Source organism: Lepidochelys kempii, chromosome 3, assembly GCF_965140265.1.
Source record: "Lepidochelys kempii isolate rLepKem1 chromosome 3, rLepKem1.hap2, whole genome shotgun sequence".
Classification (NCBI taxonomy): Eukaryota; Metazoa; Chordata; order Testudines; family Cheloniidae; genus Lepidochelys; species Lepidochelys kempii.
The window spans coordinates 64,753,598-64,775,184 of record NC_133258.1 but is presented as its reverse complement, the minus strand read 5'-3'; the positions used below and the strand labels follow the sequence as shown (position 1 = coordinate 64,775,184).

Below are 21,587 nucleotides of genomic sequence, written 5' to 3'. Positions count from 1 at the left end.
AGATTTTACTTGATTCTGCCAAAATTGTGTAGCAAGTTAATGCACCACATACATGTAAATGAACCAACAAAAAGTATGGTTCTCCAAGCAAAAATTTGAGTTTTTATTTTTTACACCATGAGCTGTAATCTAATCCCATTGTGCCTCTCTGGAACAGGAGAAAAAATGAGAAAGCACATAGACCTTCCTAGCTGAGGATTCTGTTACTGTCATTTACAACAGTGCTTCTCAAGCTATCTGATATGGGGGACCGGTAATTTTTTTTTTCCATTGTGCGCGCAAACCGGCAACCGATGGCTCACGGACTGGCAGTGGTCCGTGGACCACCACTTTGAGTAGCACTGATTTACAAGAAGGCTCCTTTACACCAGTTTGGCAAGATTAAGGAGCCTTAATTGATTAAGAATGGGAACAATTAACTAACAATGGGAACATTAGCAGCCTGCCTGCTTAGTTGTTACATTTCTTCTCTGCCTCAGGGACAGAGCCTGCTTCACACAGCCCTATGCCTCCAAGTCCAGGCTGCAGCAACAGGGAATGAGAGGGACAGAGTGAGTCTCTCACTCATTTGCAGGCGTACAGCCTCACACCCTTAATATCTCTTCACGAATGCATGCACGCCCAGCCTCCTTCCTCCCCCCTGTGGTAATCTGCTCTCTGATGCTGGCTGCTCCTGGCAGATGCACCCAGGCTGCTGGGGAAGTGGCGTGTGTTCCCCACAGATTTCTTGGCTCCCCTATTTTTCTGTGGGGGCGCCAAAAAATCTGCGGGGAATTCCCCCAGGAGTAATTATTGATAAGAGAAGAAGATGTAAGGTACTGTAGTTGCACCCTCTGTTTATTGTCACACAAATGTTAGATTATGTTGTCTGAAATTCCCCTTACGCTGTAGTACTTGCAATACAGGATTGATATATAAAACTGTACGTGAGAAATGACATGTAATGATGCATGTATGTGTCAGGAATGATTTTGAGAGTCCTGCTTATTCTGTGGGAGGGGCAAGCAACTGTCATGAGAGATCAAGGAGATAATGTAGTATGAGAGCCAGTCTGGATCGGGACCACTCTCTGCTGGATGATCCATGAAACAGCACTGATAACCATGGAAAAAATTAGAGTTGGGAAAAGTTTAGAATGAAGAGTTGGTCAGAGTGCTAGGGAAGTGAAGCAGGGGTTCAACCACAAAAAATTAGCTCTAACCGTACTATATACATCATAAATGTAGGAAATGGCACACATTTCTTACCTAGAAAAGTGATTTTTCTGATCCGTTAAGCCTTTTTATGTAATGTTTAAATGGATCTCTATCTCTTCATTTCTTATGCATCTATATGGTTTCTTAACAATCTAAGAGAGAAACGGAATGAAAAGTTCCATGATGTGAAATTCCCATATTCATGAAAACCTGTGCCGAAGAAAAGGAGGGTGTGTAGATTAAGCATGTGTAAAACCAGCCATACTGTACTCAGCTGTCCACATACTGTGGGTGGGTTTTATGTCTCTCTGTACTTGTGTCCAAAAGAAATTAACACTTACCACAAGAACTGTAACAATATATGGAAAGTGTGCTACCTCTGAGATAAAGCATTTTTTAAGAAGGCACTTTGCAACATGTGGTGTGAACTTTTCTATTTTTTAATGTTTTAAATGAAAGTATGCTTTCCAGTAAGAAGGCAAATCTTTCCTGTATTAATAGCAATTACAGTAATACTTTTGAATCTGCACATCTTTTCTTTTTCTTTTTTTAAACTGTGGCTAGTTTAATTTGGGCAAGAGGAGAAGGGATGAATGCAAGGAATAAGTGGTCTTCAAATGCATTGTGCCAACACAGATATTCCATCAACAGAACCATTTTTGATGCTGTGAAGTTCCACAGATTCCCACCTTTGGACTTTTCTGTTGAAAATGTATCATTTTTGAACCAATAAAAATAAATGGAAACTAAGGGCCAGAGAAGCTTTGGAACTTCAACGCCCATTGATTTCAGTAAGTCTGCTACAACGTTTACAGATTTCTGTGGGTGTTGAGGGCACTCAGCACCTCTAGCTTCAAGCCATAAGAGGCGCTGTGTACTTCTGTGCATGCAGAGAAACCCTGGATGAAATCCTGGCTCCATTGATGTCAATGGCAAAATTCCCATTGACTTTATAGGGGCCTAGATGTCTATTATTATATAAAGGAGGTACACAGATTGCGTCCCCACTTATTGAACAGATCTAGATCTCACAAGCGGTTAGCATTGCTATATTTTTTCTTGTTGTTCTTAAGTATAGTTTGAGTTAAGTATAACAAGGTGTATAATATTATTGGTTTCAGAGTAACAGCCGTGTTAGTCTGTATTCACAAAAAGAAAAGGAGTACTTGTGGCACCTTAGAGACTAACCAATTTATTAGAGCATAAGCTTTCGTGAGCTACAGCTCACTTCATCAGATGCATATCGTGGAAACTGCAGCAGACTTTATATATACAGAGAGAATATGAACCAATACCTCCTCCCACCCCACTGTCCTGCTGGTAATAGCTTATCTAAAGTGATCATCAGGTGGGCCATTTCCAGCACAAATCCAGGTTTTCTCACCCTCCACCCCCCCACACAAATTCACTCTCCTGCTGGTGATAGCCCATCCAAAGTGACAACTCTTTACACAATGTGCATGACAATCAAGTTGGGCTATTTCCTGCACAAATCCAGGTTTTCTCACATCCCCCCCACCCCCATACACACACAAACTCACTCTCCTGCTGGTAATAGCTCATCCAAACTGACCACTCTTCAAGTTTAAATCCAAGTTAAACCAGAACATCTGGGGGGTAGGAAAAAGCAAGAGGAAACAGGCTACCCTGCATAATGACTTAGCCACTCCAAGTCTCTATTTAAGCCTAAATTAATAGTATCCAATTTGCAAATGAATTCCAATTCAGCAGTTTCTCGCTGGAGTCTGGATTTGAAGTTTTTTTGTTTTAAGATAGCGACCTTCATGTCTGTGATTGCGTGACCAGAGAGATTGAAGTGTTCTCCGACTGGTTTATGAATGTTATAATTCTTGACATCTGATTTGTGTCCATTTATTCTTTTACGTAGAGACTGTCCAGTTTGACCAATGTACATGGCAGAGGGGCATTGCTGGCACATGATGGCATATATCACATTGGTGGATGTGCAGGTGAACAAGCCTCTGATAGTGTGGCTGATGTTATTAGGCCCTGTGATGGTGTCCCCTGAATAGATATGTGGGCACAATTGGCAACGGGCTTTGTTGCAAGGATAAGTTCCTGGGTTAGTGGTTCTGTTGTGTGGTATGTGGTTGTTGGTGAGTATTTGCTTCAGGTTGCGGGGCTGTCTGTAGGCAAGGACTGGCCTGTCTCCCAAGATTTGTGAGAGTGTTGGGTCATCCTTTAGGATAGGTTTACAACCTAAACCTATAGGTTTACAACCTAAAGGATGACCCAACACTCTCACAAATCTTGGGAGACAGGCCAGTCCTTGCCTACAGACAGCCCCGCAACCTGAAGCAAATACTCACCAACAACCACATACCACACAACAGAACCACTAACCCAGGAACTTATCCTTGCAACAAAGCCCGTTGCCAATTGTGCCCACATATCTATTCAGGGGACACCATCACAAGGCCTAATAACATCAGCCACACTATCAGAGGCTCGTTCACCTGCACATCCACCAATGTGATATATGCCATCATGTGCCAGCAATGCCCCTCTGCCATGTACATTGGTCAAACTGGACAGTCTCTACGTAAAAGAATAAATGGACACAAATCAGATGTCAAGAATTATAACATTCATAAACCAGTCGGAGAACACTTCAATCTCTCTGGTCACGCAATCACAGACATGAAGGTCGCTATCTTAAAACAAAAAAACTTCAAATCCAGACTCCAGCGAGAAACTGCTGAATTGGAATTCATTTGCAAATTGGATACTATTAATTTAGGCTTAAATAGAGACTTGGAGTGGCTAAGTCATTATGCAGGGTAGCCTGTTTCCTCTTGTTTTTTCCTCCCCCCTCCCCCCCAGATGTTCTGATTTAACTTGGATTTAAACTTGAAGAGTGGTCAGTTTGGATGAGCTATTACCAGCAGGAGAGTGAGTTTGTGTGTGTATGGGGGTGGGGGGGATGTGAGAAAACCTGGATTTGTGCAGGAAATAGCCCAACTTGATTGTCATGCACATTGTGTAAAGAGTTGTCACTTTGGATGGGCTATCACCAGCAGGAGAGTGAATTTGTGTGGGGAGTGGAGGGTGAGAAAACCTGGATTTGTGCTGGAAATGGCCCACCTGATGATCACTTTAGATAAGCTATTACCAGCAGGACAGTGGGGTGGGAGGAGGTATTGGTTCATATTCTCTCTGTATATATAAAGTCTGCTGCAGTTTCCACGATATGCATCTGATGAAGTGAGCTGTAGCTCACGAAAGCTTATGCTCTAATAAATTGGTTAGTCTCTAAGGTGCCACAAGTACTCCTTTTCTTTTTATAATATTATTATTTTTCATGTAGTTAATATAAAAAGAATCATCAATGATCACTTTATCTTTTATACAGATGACTTTAATGGACTTAAATTTGTTTGGCATAAACAGAAATGCACAGGAGTAAAAGATGCCATATTCATGTAGCCAAGATAGAAATACATTATATTTTGTTATTTGGGGGAACAACATCAGCACACGTATCTGTTAGGCAGCCTGTGATGGGGTATACAAATTCCACAAGGGAGAAGAAGGGGTTAAGGAGCAGCTCTGGGCACAGATGGCCCTGATCTGCTGCACCTGCAAAGTCTGCACAAGCTGGAGTTGGAGCTTAAAAAGGGAAGTAGAACAGCTCAGAGGGAGGCAGTAAACCTGTGCTCTGAGTGCTTGGGAAGGAGTACCTCAGGAGCTCCTGCTGTCTGAGGCTTGGAGATACTGACCTGACCTGCAAAGTTGGGACTGGTGACTTCTGAAGGTCAGAGACAGTCATTTTGTGTTCAGTTGTTTATTTTTCCCTGCGGAAACAGGAGACACAGGTAGGAAGTTATCCAGGGAGGCAGCTATGTAGTACCTCAAGGTGCAGGTCTTAGCTTTCTACCATTGGATCCTGGATCAGAGTCTTGTGAAGAGGGTGGTCCTTCAAACCCCTAAGGAGCGACAATGACAGAATTCCATCCCTTGGCACGTAAGCTAATTGGGTAAGATCCTGAAGGTGCAAGGGTCCAGACTCTAAGATCTCAATGCAAGGGGGAAAGCCCTGAAGCCATTGCTGACTTGTGAAGATTTTTCACATCATTGGACTCTTCATGTATACCCCAAAAGGGGTGGCCTTGAATATGTGACCCTGCTGAAGGGCTGAGTTGCTAAAAAGGACAGACCTTCACACGGTGGATCATAGTGAGAAAGCGGACATCCCAGGAGGAAGACAACCTGCCACACCCTGGCCTGACCTCTAGGTAACACTGCCAGTGCCTTTCACACATCCATAAAACAGTACGTAAGAACAGCAATACTGAGTCAGAACAATAGTCCATCTAGACCAATATCCTGTCTCTGATAGTGGTCAATGCCAGATGCTTCAGGGGGAATGAACAGTACAGGGCAATTTTGAGTGATCCATCCCCTGTCGTCCTGTATGATCATCTGGCAGTTGGAGGTTTTGGGACACATGAAGCATGGGGTTGCCTCCCTGACCATCTTGGCTCTACCCTCCATGAACTTATCTAATTCTTTTTTAAACCCATTTGTACTTTTGGCCTTCACAACATCCCATGACAACGAGTTTCACAGGCTGTCTGCATTGGGTGAAGAAGTGTTTCCTTTTGTTTGTTTTAAATGCTGTCTCTTAATTTCATTGGGAGCCCCCTAGTTCCTGTGTTTATATGAAGATGTAAATAACATTTCCCTATTCTCTTTCTCTACACGATTCATGATTTTATAGACATCTATTATATCCCCATTTGGTCATCTCTTTTCTAAGATGGATAGTGCCAATCATTTTAATCTTTCCTCGTATGTAAGCTGTTCCGTATCCCAGTCATGTTTATTGCCCTTCTCTGCACTTTGTCCAATTCTAATATATCTTTTTTGAGAGGAGATGATCAGAACTGCATGCAGTATTCAAGGTATGGGCATAGCAGGATTTTACGTAATGGCATTATGATAGTTTCTGTCTTATTATCTATCCCTTTCATAATGTTTGTTAACGTTCAATTAGCTTTTTTGGCTGCTACTGCACCTTGAATGGATATTTTTAGGGAACTGTCGATGATGACTCCAATATCTTTCTTGAGTAGTAACAGCAAATTTAGACCGCAGCATTTTGTATGTATTGATGGGATTGTTTTTCCCAAAGTGCATTACTTTGCACGTATCAACATTGAATTTCATCTGCCATTTTGTCACCCTTTCACCCAGTGAATACTGTATGTTAAATTTGTCTAGTGGAAACAAAGTGTTTTTAGAAATTACTCCTGGTGGTCACATCATTATGTTGCCTGGAATCATCTGCTGTTGCACAAAAAGGCAATTCAAACCTTTTTCTGTTCTGACCATCAATTTGCCTGTGCAGACATAAATAAAATAATTATTGTAATCCAGAAGAGTGGATGCCTTGTGTGTCTGTCCTACAGGAGAAACAGCAGATCTGTTGCCCCATATGAATCCAGTCACAATTGAGGGAAAAAGAAAACATGGGTTTTGTAAAAATGTAACTTGTTAGAAAGACTTACACAGGTGGTCATGAAATACATTAGCAGTATTTTACATAGTTTTCAGGTTCTTGAGACAAATCATACAAACAAAAAGTAGGGAAAGAAGGCATACTGTAATGTATTATCACTTCTAGTATATAATTTCCATTGTGTACTGTTTGGGCAGAAATTCTTGGCAGACTAGAAAAGCACCTGTCTGCTCTTACTAAGTAAGATACTTAATGATATTCAGTGTTACTTAACAATTTGTTGCTATTGCAAAATTTTAACTTACTTACAATCAAAATAATAGAAATGCTTAAATGCAAACTGTACTGAAAGCCTGCTACTTAAAGAACATTATGGTCAAACTAATAGGAATCTTCATTTAATAGTCCGCATGCTCATCCAGTCTACACAGAATATATTAAATAATTTCATTTAATTTAAACTACTTTTCTGGATGCCCTTAAGAAATCCAGTGACCCTTTAAAATACTTTTTCATTTATTTTTAGTATAACTAAGTATTCAGTAGGATAAAAATAATGGATTTGATCCAAAGTCCATTGACGTCACTATGGGTATTTTTCCATTGACTTCAGTGGGCTTTGGGTCAGGTCCTATGTACATAAATTGATAGAGAAGCAGGTGTGTTGTATTGCAGCCACTGCATTGTTTATGTGAATTTTCAGCAGTTATTTTCATTAGAGATCTTGAAAGATTTCTAAATATTAGAAAACATAATTGTTTACACAAATAGACAAAATGAAAATATTCTCAAATCTTCATGTTAAATAAGAGTGTGTGGAGGAATTTGGGTTGTTCACTGCTCTACCTTTTGAGGTAACTGACAGCTGCTCAGTTATTTCTTAGAGGACTTACTAGGAAAAATATTTCAGTATTGGAAGACCATGACTTACTGATGCTGAGGTGGAGATGTTGTAATATTGTCATGTCATGATCTCTTGAACTTTTAAAAGTTTGGCACAAAGTTTGCATTGAGTTGAGTTAAAGCCTGGATAATAGAGTGATGATGCTTTCAAAATACCTATTATAAATAGATAGCATTGTGGTTTTTGTTGGTTTTTGGGGGAGGTTTCCCTTCAGTTAATGGGATATTTTGATAGTGAAAAATACATGCTCTTTTTCCATTGTAGAATTATCCTGACGGTAATGTCATACACTTCTTACACAGGGCATGGCTTTTACTTTGGAAGAGAGACAACAGTTGAATATTCATGGACTATTGCCTCCTTGCTTTCTCAGTCAAGATGTCCAGGTTTTAAGGATTCTTGTGAATTTTGAAAGACAAACATCTGACCTAGACAGGTAAAGTACTGCTAAAGAACCTTATCATTTTTCCCAAGTTGTTGTTCCGTTCTTTCACTTCTCTGTCACCTGTTTCAGGGGAAATGTTGCAGATGTTGATGAATAACCATGTTCTAATAAAAAGAAAAGGAGTACTTGTGGCACCTTAGACACTAACCAATTTATTTGAGCATGAGCTTTCGTGAGCTACAGCTCACTTCATCGGATGCATACTGTGGAAACTGCAGCAGACATTATATACACACAGAGATCATGAAACTATACCTCCTCCCACCCCACTGTCCTGCTGGTAATAGCTTATCTAAAGTGATCATCAAGTTGGACCATTTCCAGCACAAATCCAGGTTTTCTCACCCTCCGCCCCCCCCCCCCGACAAACTCACTCTCCTGCTGGTAATAGCCCATCCAAAGTGACAACTCTCTTCACAATGTGCATGATAATCAAGGTGGGCCATTTCCTGCACAAATCCAGGTTCTCTCACCCCTTCATCCCCCTCCAAAAACCACACACACAAACTCACTCTCCTGCTGGTAATAGCTCATCCAAAGTGACCACTTCCCCTACAATGTGCATGGTAATCAAGGTGGGCCATGTCCAGCACAAATCCAGGCTTTCTCACCCCCCCTTTTTTTCCGGGGACACACATACACACACACAAACTCACTCTCCTGCTGGCAATAGCTCATCCAAACTGACCACTGTCCAAGTTTAAATCCAAGTTTAACCAGAACGTCTGGGGGGGGTAAAATTTGTGTCCATTTATTCTTTTACGTAGAGACTGTCCAGTTTGACCAATGTAAATGGCAGAGGGGCATTGCTGGCACATGATGGCATATATCACATTGGTGGATGTGCAGGTGAACGAGCCTCTGATAGTGTGGCTGATGTAATTAGGCCCTGTGATGGTGTCTCCTGAATAGATATGTGGGCACAGTTGGCAACGGGCTTTGTTGCAAGGATAAGTTAACAGAACCACTAACCCAGGAACTTAGGAAAAAAGGGGGGGGGGTGAGAGAGCCTGGATTTGTGCTGGACATGGCCCACCTTGATTACCATGCACATTGTAGGGAGAGTGGTCACTTTGGATGAGCTATTACCAGCAGGAGAGTGAGTTTGTGTGTGTGGTTTTTGGAGGGGGATGAAGGGGTGAGAGAACCTGGATTTGTGCAGGAAATGGCCCACCTTGATTATCATGCACATTGTGAAGAGAGTTGTCACTTTGGATGGGCTATTACCAGCAGGAGAGTGAGTTTGTGTGTGTGTGTGTGGGGGGGGGGGGCGGAGGATGAGAAAACCTAGATTTGTGCTGGAAATGGCCCAACTTGATGATCACTTTAGATAAGCTATTACCAGCAGGACAGTGGGGTGGGAGGAGGTATTGTTTCATGATCTCTGTGTATATAATGTCTGCTGCAGTTTCCACGGCATGCACCCGATGAAGTGAGCTGTAGCTCACGAAAGCTCATGCTCAAATAAATTGGTTAGTCTCTAAGGTGCCACAAGTACTCATTTTCTTTTTGCGAATACAGACTAACACTAACAATGAAACCTGTCATTGTTGATTGTAGTGGTGTTTTAGCAGTGTTGGTCCTAGGAAACCTGAAGAAGAGTCTGTGTTGCTTGAAAGCTTGTCTCTTTCAACAACAGAAGTTGGTCCAATAAAAGATATTACCTCATCCACCTTCTCTCTCAAGTTGAAGATGTGAGCCTGGAATAGCAAAGTGCAGGGTGGGTTGGAGTTTTCATCTCTCTGTTATGAGGGAAAATTGGGAAACAATCCAGGGACACTGGGATTTATAATTTGAAAAAAAAATTTATAATTTGAAAAAAAAGGTCCCATTTTATAAATTTGAATGTATAACTTCATTGCAGTGCAGGGTTTCTGGGTTTTTCTTAACTTGCAAAATTCCACTTCTTATCCTTATTCCTTACCAATAACTTTTCTGCCCCCATCTTTCCACTCAGTGGGTTTGTGTCTTTTTGTATTACTGGTGAATATGGCTGTGTGTTATTTCCTACGTGGATAATCAAGTGGGAAAAATAATCTACTATTTTACTTGTGTTCTTGCCTTTTCTTTTTCTTGTGATTAATTTCTTAGCTATTGCATCACCAATATTTCCCTATGTCTGTTCCATATTATACGGCTGTCTTTATTTCAGGTCTTTGGAGCTGTGCTCCGGCTCTGCTCCAGTTCCAGGCAAAAACCTGCAGCTCCACTGCTCCGGAGCTGCTCCGCGCTCCAGCTCTGGGCTCCGCTCCAAAGCCCTGCTTTATTTCATTTTAAGTGTTTTAAAGACATGAAGAAGATAAACACGTCCTCTGTATTCTTTTATAGATTTTCATACTTTCCCTTGTATTATTTTTATTCCTACACAATAAACTACTTTTCAGTTACCTAACCATAACTAACATGTACATGCCTAGTATAGGAGTCAAGTTGCATCGAAACAGCTACTCCAGAATGAACTGAACTGATTTTTTTTTATGGTAATGCAAACCTGCAAAGGAAACAGTTTCTTTTTATCTTTAACATAGGAAAATTACTTTAAATATATGCTAAGATAACATAAAGATGTCTATTGCGGCCATTTTACCAGACATTTCTGCATTTACTAATTATGAATATGAAGATTGCAACTATAGTTTCAACAGAGCTGACTTTAGTCAGTTCAGAATATACTTTATCTCCATGCCAATTAGGATTGGCTACAGTGAAGCCCAAACTTTTATCTTTTCTCGATGTGGTTCATGACATTTGATCTCTGCTTTAGTTGAGCAGTTTCAGAGCAATAGATAAAAACAAAATTGTGACAGCAACTTTATTTTTAGACTTTGAAATATTAGATTTTTTCCAAATTTGTTTACTTGTCCAAAAATTCTGTCAACACTTTAAAAGCTAATGAAGGGTAAATAGTGCATGGCATTGGTAATATTCTATGTAGGTGTGGTTTCATGTTCATTTTAGAAAATGTTAAACCTGCTGTAGTAGCTATTATGAAAAATTCTCATTATTCATTTTTTGCGTATTTGAAATCAAACCTGAAACTGCTACAGGCAATAAAGTTCATTGGGGAAGTCTTAGACTCCATGAAGGTGCAGGTCTTTTACTCCTGGGGGGGAATTCTGCACCAAAAAATTAAAAATTCTGTGCACAATATTTTAAAATTCTGCATATTTTATTTGTCAAAATAATATTATATAATCACACCAGTTTCAATTATTTTGGTAATTTATTTCAAAATACCTGTCAGCAGCTGTCTGTAAAAATAGAGACATAATTTTTTTTCCCTTGGAATAGAGAATTAAAGAAACCCCTGTTTCTCAGCCCCCTGCCCCCCAGAGCCGAGCAGCGGGAGTGTCAGAGTTCTCTCCCCACTCTGAACTCTAGGGTACAGATGTGGGGACCTGCATGAAAGACCCCCTAAGCTTATTTCTACCAGCTTAGGTTAAAACGTCCCCAAGGCACAAATTCTTTGCCCTTGGAGGGTACTCTGCCACCACCAAGTGATTTAACAAAGAATCAGGGAAAGGACCCCTTGGAGTTCCTATTCCCCCAAAATCTCCCCCCAAGCCCTTACACCCCCTTTCCTGGGGAGGCTTGAGAATGATATCCTAACCAATTGGTTACAAAGTGATCACAGACCCAAACCCCTGGGTCCTAGGACAATAGAGAAATCAGTCAGGTTCTTTAAAAGAAGGATTTTATTTAAAAAAAAAAGATAAAAATCACCTCTGTAAAATCAGGATGGAAAATAACTCTACAGGTAATAAAAGATTCAAAAACACAGCAGAACTTCCTCTAGGCTTAGTTTCAAAGTTACAAAATAGAGGAATAAACCTCCCTCCAGCAAAGGAAACATTCACAAGCAGAACAAAAGATAATCTAACACGCCTTGCCTGGCTTTTACTTACAATTTTTGTAATATGAGAGAATTTTAGGATGGTTTATAGGAGAAGGAGTTTTCTGACCTGATGCTTCTCTGCTTCCCAAGAGAACAGACACAACAAAGCCTTCCCCTTCTCCCCCAAGATTTGAAAGTATCTTCTTTTCCCATTGGTCCTTTTGGTCAGGTGCCAACCAGGTTATTTGAGCTTCTTAAACCCTTACAGCTAAGGAGGAATTCTATGCTACCCTTAGCTGTATGGTGGGGCAGACACCCGCTCCCACTACACCCCAGAGCCCAGCTATGGGGTGTCCCCGAGCCACACTCCCACCCCTTACCCCCCAGGGCCCAGCTATGGGGCATCCCCCAGCCAGACACCTGCATCCCCCCAGAACCCAGCTGTGGAGTTCCCCACAGCCCAGAAACTTGCACCCCTACCCCCATTGCCCAGCTGCAGAGCCCCCCACCCAGACACTCACATGCACCCCTTATCCCCCAGAGCATAGCCACGGGGCCTCCCCCAGACCAGACACCTGCACCTCCTAACCCCCAGGGATCCAGAGGGAGAAACAGTCTGATGCTGGGTCCTGGGCTTGTGTGGGGTTTCCATCACACTGCCTCCTTCCTTCAGGACATGTGAGGAACTGCAGCTGCCAGGAACTCCAGCTCCTCATATTCATCCCACCTCCCCCGCAGTGTCTTGTGTTTGCCAGCTGGGCTCTGCCCTGTTCAGCGGTGGCCCCTAGTGGCGACCAGCAGCTCTGCAGCCCATTTTTGTGGGAGAAAAAGGAAATTTTGCGTGCACAACATTAATTTTTGTGCAAAGTCTACATGTGCAGTGGCGTAGAACTCTCCCAGGAGTAGCCTTTCTATTACAAGCCACGTTCGAAACTTTATGGGACCTAGTACTGTGACTGAAAGCTACCAAGCTGGCAGTACGAAACTACCTCATTCTCCTGGGTCGCCTGGTAGCATGTAACTCTGTAGTTCAGCATTTCAGGCTGCAGCTCAGAAAGCTGCAGTCATGGCTAGCATCAGTGTATGTCCAAATAGTGATGATTCGGAGCAAAGTGGTTTGAGTGCCAACTTTTAATTTTGCCGTCTCTGAATTGGTGGATGGACCCTCTGAAAGTTTACATGGGGGTTCCCTTTGCACCCCTCCTGCCAAACTACCAACCCTCATTCTAGTCACAGATACATCATCTCTGGGTTGGGCAACTTATCTGGGTCCCTGCAGATTTAGGATGTCTGGTCATCTTAAGATATAAAGTCTCATGTAAATGTCAGGGAGTTAACAGAGTCTAGTTTGCTCAGCCTTCCTCCCTTACATTGTCATAAATATAAAGGGAAGGGTAAACCCCTTTGAAATCCCTCCTGGCCAGGGGAAAGCTCCTCTCACCTGTAAAGGGTTAAGAAGCTAAAGGTAACCTCGCTGGCACCTGACCAAAATGACCAATGAGGAGACAAGATACTTTCAAAAGCTGGGAGGAGGGAGAGAAACAAAGGGTCTGTGTGTCTGTCTATATGCTGGCTTCTGCCGGGGATAGACCAGGAATGGAGTCTTAGAACTTTTAGTAAGTAATCTAGCTAGGTATGTGTTAGATTATGATTTCTTTAAATGGCTGAGAAAAGAATTGTGCTGAATAGAATAACTATTTCTGTCTGTGTATCTTTTTTGTAACTTAAGGTTTTGCCTAGAGGGGTTCTCTATGTTTTTGAATCTAATTACCCTGTAAGATATCTACCATCCTGATTTTACAGGGGGGATTTCTTCATTTCTATTTACTTCTATTTTTATTAAAAGTCTTCTTGTAAGAAACTGAATGCTTTTTCATTGTTCTCAGATCCAAGGGTTTGGGTCTGTGGTCACCTATGCAAATTGGTGAGGCTTTTTATCCAACATTTCCCAGGAAAGGGGGGGTGCAAGTGTTGGGAGGATTGTTCATTGTTCTTAAGATCCAAGGGTCTGGGTCTGTAGTCACCTAGGCAAATTGGTGAGGCTTTTTACCAAACCTTGCCCAGAAAGTGGGGTGCAAGGTTTTGGGAAGTATTTTGGGGGGGAGGACGCGTCCAAACAGCTCTTCCCCAGTAACCAGTATTAGTTTGGTGGTGGTAGCGGCCAGTCCAAGGACAACGGGTGTAATATATTGTACCTTGGGGAAGTTTTGACCTAAGCTGGTAAAGATAAGCTTAGGAGGTTTTTCATGCAGGTCCCCACATCTGTACCCTAGAGTTCAGAGTGGGGGAGGAACCTTGACACATAGTAGAAAAGAATTTCTTAATTGTGATGGACAATTTGATGACCATGTTTTATATAAACAGGCAGGGAGAGGAACTGTGGACTCAGTTGTGCCAGGAGGCAGTTCACCTCTGGGATTTTTGTATAACCAGCTCAGTTAATCTCAGAGCTGCTTACCTTTCAGGAAAACAGAACCCATTAGCAGATCAGCTGATCAGGTCTTTCTGTAATCACCACAGGTGGTCACTACGTACATATCTTCCAGCTCTGGGACACTCCCCAAGTGGATCTGTTTGTAACAAGAACCAACAGAAAATGGCATCAGTTCTGTTCCTGGGCAGGGCTCAGCCCAGGCTAACTGACTGATGATTTTCTCCTATCTTGGAAGCAGGGATTTGGAGCAATCAAATTTTTGAATTGCTCCGCTCCAGCTCCACTCCGGCACCAATAGTGACTGCTCCAGCTCCGCTGCGACTCCACTCCGCGCTCCACTCAAATTAATTTTTAACTGAATAAAAAAGTGCATACTGTAATTTTGAAAAAACATTATTTTTATTCAGACTTTTAAAACAATTTAAATGTCATCAACAATGATACAAACTAGAATCATTCATAATTCATTCTGTAAAAAATTATTGCAGCAATCAAGTCATCTTTCATAGCCTGCCGCAAATCATATAAAATTAACTTTAAGCTGAAAACAGTCGCTCTACACTAGCTTGAGTTGTTGACATGCTCGAAGCAATTCTACAGGCATCCTGAATGCAGTGTGGGTAGCTGTGAATGGCCTCAAAAACAGACTTAACTTTTAGCCTACCAATAGACTCCATCGCCTCACGATCTTCCCGGAAGTTTCTCTCGAATAATGCTTCATTACAATTATGAATCGCAGAAACTCGCCGGCATCTTTCTTGTTTATCCAATTCCTTTTCAAAGGCGTCATCTTCTGAAGAATTGGTGCTTGAATTATCTTCATTTCCCTGTGATGGTTGAAGACATCTCAGGGATGGACGCATGAACAAGTTCAGCGTGGAGATGGAAGTTTGAGAACAGCCTGCTATTTCTGAAGGATGTGAACTTTCCAAAACCGCAAATTTGATTGCTGATCACTCCTTTTGTTGTGTTTCATTTTCTTCAACCTCTTTCACCGAGTTCAAATGTAGCAATAGATTTTGTTTTTTGAGTTGTCGAGCACTATCAAGGAGCCCTTCCTTTGCCTTTGGTATTTCCCTTGAGGTAAGAAGAATCCGATACCGTGGGTCAACCTAAACTCCAGCAACGAAATGAATATTGTCAAAAAGCTTCTCCGTGTTTCTTCATGGAGGATAGAATTCCTTCTGCCATTTGTCCACCATTTTCTTGCAAGAATTTTGACAGTTTTCTCAATTTCTTCATTAAAACTCTCGGGGTTACGTTGACAGCTTGGGGTTACGTCGCAGGTTCTTCACTTCGTCCCATTCAGCTTTTGTTAACTTGAGTTCTCTTGTTCCAGCAGCCGCCACTTGTTCACAGTACCATTGAAAAACGAGAAGCCGATCAATCATCGCAAATGTTGAACCCCAGTGAGTCACAGTATCCAATGATTGAGTTGCCTTATGTAGATCAAGCAGAACACTTTGAATACTTGGGGTTCGTAGTTTGACAATGACTTGTCGAATTTTTGCCAGAAATTTCTTCTCATGTTCTTTGTTCAGTCCATCCCAGATTGCCAGCTGAAGAGTGTGAATACCACATCTCATCAGTTGGACTTTTGAGTCGTCCTCATGAAGCCATGTTGGAAGTATGAGGCTAGGGTCATTAACCCATTGCGCAGCAGCATTCATGTTGAGTTCGATTTCATCCATTCCTTTAGTTCCTTCATCAGGCAAAATAGCTTCAGTTCTGTCCACATCCCTGTTCTCAGAGGTAGAAATGGTTTCATTGTCCTCGCTGAAATTTTTGATGGCACACGTCATGTTTGCTGCATTGTCAACGCAGATGCTCAGCACTTGCATTTCACTGATCCCAAATTTTTCTAAAATAGCTTTTACTTGACTTTTCAGGTACGAAGAATTGTGACGCCCTTCAGTGTCGATTATGTCCAAGTTTGTACCACAGCTTTATCTTTTCCTTCTTCGTAGTGCTGAGCATTGATTGCAAGGAAATTTCTGTTTCCACGGGTTGGTGCCTCCATTTTTAGGGAGCACAATTTTTGCTCGAAAGCTTTCTTGACCTCTTTGCGACCAGACTCTGCTGTGCTGACAACTAAACGACGAACCACATCGTGGCCCATCAAAACGCCAAGCTGCTGACCCATTTCGCCTTCAATTTTTTGGAATACTTCGTTCTTTAGCCTGAAGGTAGTGAGCGGTGTTGAACTCAAGCAAACCATTTCTATCAGTCCTTCATGGTAAGTATTGGCATCCATGGTTACTGTAACCTTTGAGGACTTCAAATATGAGTCAAGTTTTGTTTGCTCAATTTTGGGTTTCTTTTCAGACGAAGCTCCACAAAAAATCTTTTCTCCAGGAGTTTTCAAAGAGCCAGATTAACGTCGTTTAGCCATGTCAGCTTTCTGTTTTGCCTCACCTTCCTGGTCCCTTTTTGTAACCAGAGCCACATAGTTTTCAGGATGGTTACGTTTTACCTGCCGCCAAAGGTTGAAACTTTTCATGGTACTTGCTTCACTTGTCTTGAAGCTACATGGTTTGAGCTCGCCATTCACTTCCTTTTCCACCTTGCACGTTGCCAATTTCTTCTTTGCTTTTCCCAAAAGCCCAAGTGTGGGCTTTTCAAATTCAAAAGTAAAGACATCGTTGAGATCCTTTTCCGTAAATTGGCTATCAATCATGGGGGACAGATTTGATTTTTTTTTTGTTGAAGTCAAGGTGAAATCTTCTTGTGCTGCTACCGCATCCAAATGTTTCTTGTTATGATCTTTGAAAAGCAATGAACAAAAGCATTACATTTTTTAATAATGTACCTGCTTGTGATATCTTAATCACTTAAGGTACTTCGAATTTATTGTGGATTTTCTGGACAAAAATGATCGCATTTTCTTTTTACACAAAATTATTATTAAAGTATATTTTAACATTTTAACATGTTTCTTGCAGTTTTAATGAAGTAAGAAGCATTTTTAATATACATAATTAATATAAATTTTTATTTATAAATTGCAAGTTAGTTTTTCTTATGAAATTTTGCAGTAAAAATATTTGAAATATTTTCCAAGTGTTTAATTCATATCTCAAAAGCGCTTTAATATAGATATATCAATGAAATTTGGTATGTGCCATAACATTAGTACGTGCTATCGCTGTTCTGCAACATTAATTGTTGGGAAGTAATGAGGCTACATGTTACAAGGTTGAAAATAGACTTTAATGGGAAAGCATGGATTCAAATTGCATGCACAGTCCTTTTAGTAAAGAGAGCAAATTTTCGGAAATATGTTTTTGCTTCATGAGCCTGAATAGATTATACAAGATAGAGCAAATAACAGGTTTTATCTTGTATAATGTTTCCAGCCTGATGAAGGAAAAACATATTTCTGAAAATTTGCTCTCTTTACTAAAAGCCTTTTAGTGTGCTTGCAATTTGAATCCACTTTCCCATTAAAGTTTATTTCCAACATTCTATCATACAACATAATTCAAATAAAAATATTTAAACTACAGGCATTGTGAACTGGGGAGACTGGGCCAATTTTATTTAATATTTTTAAATCTTCGACTACTTAACAGGGTACGACCCTGGAATATGATTTAATACTAAAACATGCATTAAAATGGTACTCTTAATTTATTTTGTATAATTAACCATTTCCGAGAAAACTGTTTAAAAAATTTAATCTGCTTAGATGTTTAGAATGATACAAACAATTTTACTTATTACTTATTTTTCAATTTTGGAACCATACATTTTAAATGTAATAATAAATAATAACCAAAAATTATTAACTTATTATGGAACATAATGTTACCGCTCGTAGCCGGGGCAGTCAACGACAAGCCTTTCTTGAAATATGAAATAAAAATGACCAACCGCCAGTTCGGGACGCCTATGGTTTAAATAATTTTGGAAAATGTAATATGGTAGCACATACTAACGCTAAGACACAGACATAATTTCATTACTTTAAATTAAAGCATTTTTGAGATATTAATCAGAAATTAACTTTTCATCACCTCCTTGAAGGGACTGTAGCTCCCTTAGGAAGAATTTTAGGACATGTATTCACAGAACCATTTTTTCTTAAAATGACCTGAGGATTCACCCCCAAAGTTGTGCTGGACATTTTACAATCACTCTGGATATATAACAAAAATCACTCCTAATTTATGCAAAAGTGTTCACTGTATATTTATGTGCCTGCTGCACGGGAGTTTTTCAGTAAATTTAAAATTACAAACAACGCTACCAAAAGACCGTTGAACAAATGACATATAATAAGTCTGCCAGAGTGATACGGGAGCGTGTACAAATGAACAAATGTACCAGTAACGGGAGGCCGTGTGAGAAATGAGCTTAGGTGATTAATATCTCTTGCAATATCTTAATATATCAATAAACAAAAACATTATTTTTTTTTGCAATATACCTGTTTGTTATATCTTAAATGTTGCGTCTTGCGTCACTCTTTTCCATAATCGCAGCACTCAGCGCATCTTGTTGATCAACCCTTACAAAAGAAGTATCAACACATACTAATCTAACTATCTAACTAATTTACTGCTCCTAACCTTGACACAAGGGTGGGAGCAGTCTGCAGTGTTGCCAGATGTCTGATAATTATCTGATTCTTTAATAAAACATATCTCCAAAAAACTTTGTAATTTTGTATCTGTACATTAAATCTTGATTTCGGCCAAAGTGAGAATAACTGTGACATATTACGTAAAGTGGTAAGGCAGATGTTCATATCAATTGTTATACAATCTGAAACTTTTTGGCATCTTTAGGACTTTCTTGCTAAATATCATTACTTTTGGATTGAAAATGAAAAAAAAAACTGGAGCAGTGGAGCAGTCAAGTTTTTCTGTACTCCGGCTCCGCTCCAGCTCCGGGCAAAAACTTACTGCTCCGTGCTCCAGCTCCGGGCTCCGCTCCAAAGCCCTGCTTGGAAGAATTCCTGTATGCCTTCCCTCCAATTCCTTTACTTCCCAGGGTCATGTTCAAAATCAAATAAGACCATGCTCACTTCATCCTTGGAGCACTGGTCTGGCCTTGTCAGCTCTGGTACTTGGCCCTACTAACCTTGTCAATCAAGCCTCCGCTGTCTCTTTTGTTGGATCCAGACATAATTTCACTGAACCCCAGACAGCTGCTCCATCCCAATCTTTGAGCTCTCCATCTGACAGCATGGATACTTCATGGCTGACAATCTTTGCAAGGTCCTGCTTGAAGGACATTCAGAAAGTACTTCTGAATAGCAGAAAATCCTCAACTAGGGACACTTACCTGACTGAGTGAAGCACTTATCCATTTGGAGAAGATGTATCTCCAGAGCATGGACTCCTGGATGTTGTACTGGACTATCTTCTAGATCTAAAACAGACTTTGGCTATTAGCTGTACAAGAGTACATCTGGCAATTATTTTGGCCTTCCACGTCTTTATAGATAGTAGATCCTTTTTCATCAACCCCATCCTCACCTGATTCCTAAGGGTCTTGGTAAGATTGTACCTCCACATACAAGATCCCATTCCTCCTTGGGATCTGAAATTAGTCCTAGCAAAGTCAATGGGACCACGGCTTGAGCTCTGGCAGCTTGCTCTATCCTTCACCTCTCTATGACGGTAACATATCTAGTGGCAATTACTTCAGCCAGAAGGGTGGGTGAGCTGAGAATCCTAGTGCCAGAGGTTCCCTATATAAGGATAAAGTTTATCTCCACTGTCACGCAAAATTTCTCACAAAAGCAGTCTCTACTTTTCATTTGCCGACATTACTCCCAAATCCTCATGTGCACAGGGATGAGAAAAAACTTGATTCGTTATATGTAAGAAGGGCTTTAACTTTCTATTAGGAGCATGTCAAGTCCTTTAGATCCTCCTTGCTTTTGTTCGTTGTGGTTGAAGACAGAGCTATGGGCCTACAAGTTTTCACTGAGAGAATCTCATACTGGATCTCTTTGTGCATTTGTTTTGTTACCAATTTGCAAATATAACCCCACCAGCTAAAGTATTGGCACATTCTACTAGAGCACAGGCAACTTTGGCAGCTTGGCACAAATGTTGATAGTATACATTTGTAAAGCAGCGACTTGGTCATTGTTCCACACTTTCACTTCTGATTATGCCATTCCCATCTGTCCAGAGAAGATGCCAGGTTCAGACAGGTTGTCTTACAATCACTGTTCAGGTAGTCTCTGGGCCTGCCTCCATGCGTGTTTGTTTATGAGTCATAGAATGGACATGTGGAATCACTTGAAGAAGAAAAAAAACTGTTACCTACCTATTTGTGGATGCTGTTCTTCGGGATGTGTTGCATATATCTGTTCCACAACCCACGCATCTTCCCCTCTCTTTCGGGAGAAGGAACTGAGTGGGTTTGGGGTTGCCCCACACTCTTATACCACCATGCATGGTAGATGGCAACAGTAGGCATTTGAGCCAATCTGATGGGTACCCCTTAACCATCATTCAAGGGGGTGGGGTGGTGATTTGGGGATGAGGACCAGGGGAAGGGGGAGGCTGCCAGCAGTCTCCTGGGTATATGTAAATGATTATGGAGTTACCTGCACTGTACAGTTTTATCTGCTGGCTACTCCAAGACATTTAGGAATAAAGTTGAGGCCTAATTAAACCACATCCAGTTTCTTCTGCCCTCTTTCTGGCATAGCTGGACAATGTTAAAATAAAATTTATCAATTAATCTCTAAAACTGACCTATGTGATCACTTCAGTTAGTGCAAGGGGAGGGGGAAGAAATTGAAGAGAAAACCATCTTATTCAAAGTAAATGTCAGGTCTGGCACACCACAAATGCCCCACTAAAGAAATAATTGGGTCCACTCTATAGGCATGGACACACCAATGGCCCATGTACCTGAAAGGAGGTGCCCACATGAAGCCACCATAACATTTTACCAGAGTTACCCCTTTGAATCTGAAATCAGTCTTACGTGTAGGACAAAATATTGTTTCTCAATACTCATGTAGTTGGATGATAGAATTAAGAATGATTCCCATTGTTAACTGACTAAGCATGCTCGTGGAAAGTGGCATAAATAACAAATAATTGAACTCTAAAGACTAACTTTCATCAAGCACATAGAAAAATATAAACTGTTACAGCTTTATTTTCATTTGTAAATAGGACTGTTGGATCATATTAAAGAAGTTCTGTATTAAAATCACAAATGAGTTTGATTCCCCATAGTTTAAATTCCAGGGTATTACTAATTAAGAAGTCTCTTGGTTTTGGATACTGTTTCTCTCCCTCTCTGTGTGAAACTTGCA

The 21,587-nt window shown here is 40.8% G+C and overlaps 1 protein-coding gene across 2 annotated transcripts in view; it reads left to right on the top strand.

Annotated features, from left to right (window-relative positions):
- ME1 (malic enzyme 1) overlaps positions 1–21,587 on the top strand; it is a 342,941-nt gene that overhangs the window by 48,110 nt on the left and 273,244 nt on the right. For both annotated transcript variants that reach the window (XR_012157982.1, XM_073336566.1), the window contains exon 2: positions 7,885–8,018. Coding sequence is in view for 1 of the 2 variants with exons in the window: in XM_073336566.1 (XP_073192667.1) it covers positions 7,885–8,018 (134 nt within the window). In the remaining variant the exon portion in view is untranslated. The remainder of the gene's footprint in view (positions 1–7,884; positions 8,019–21,587) is intronic.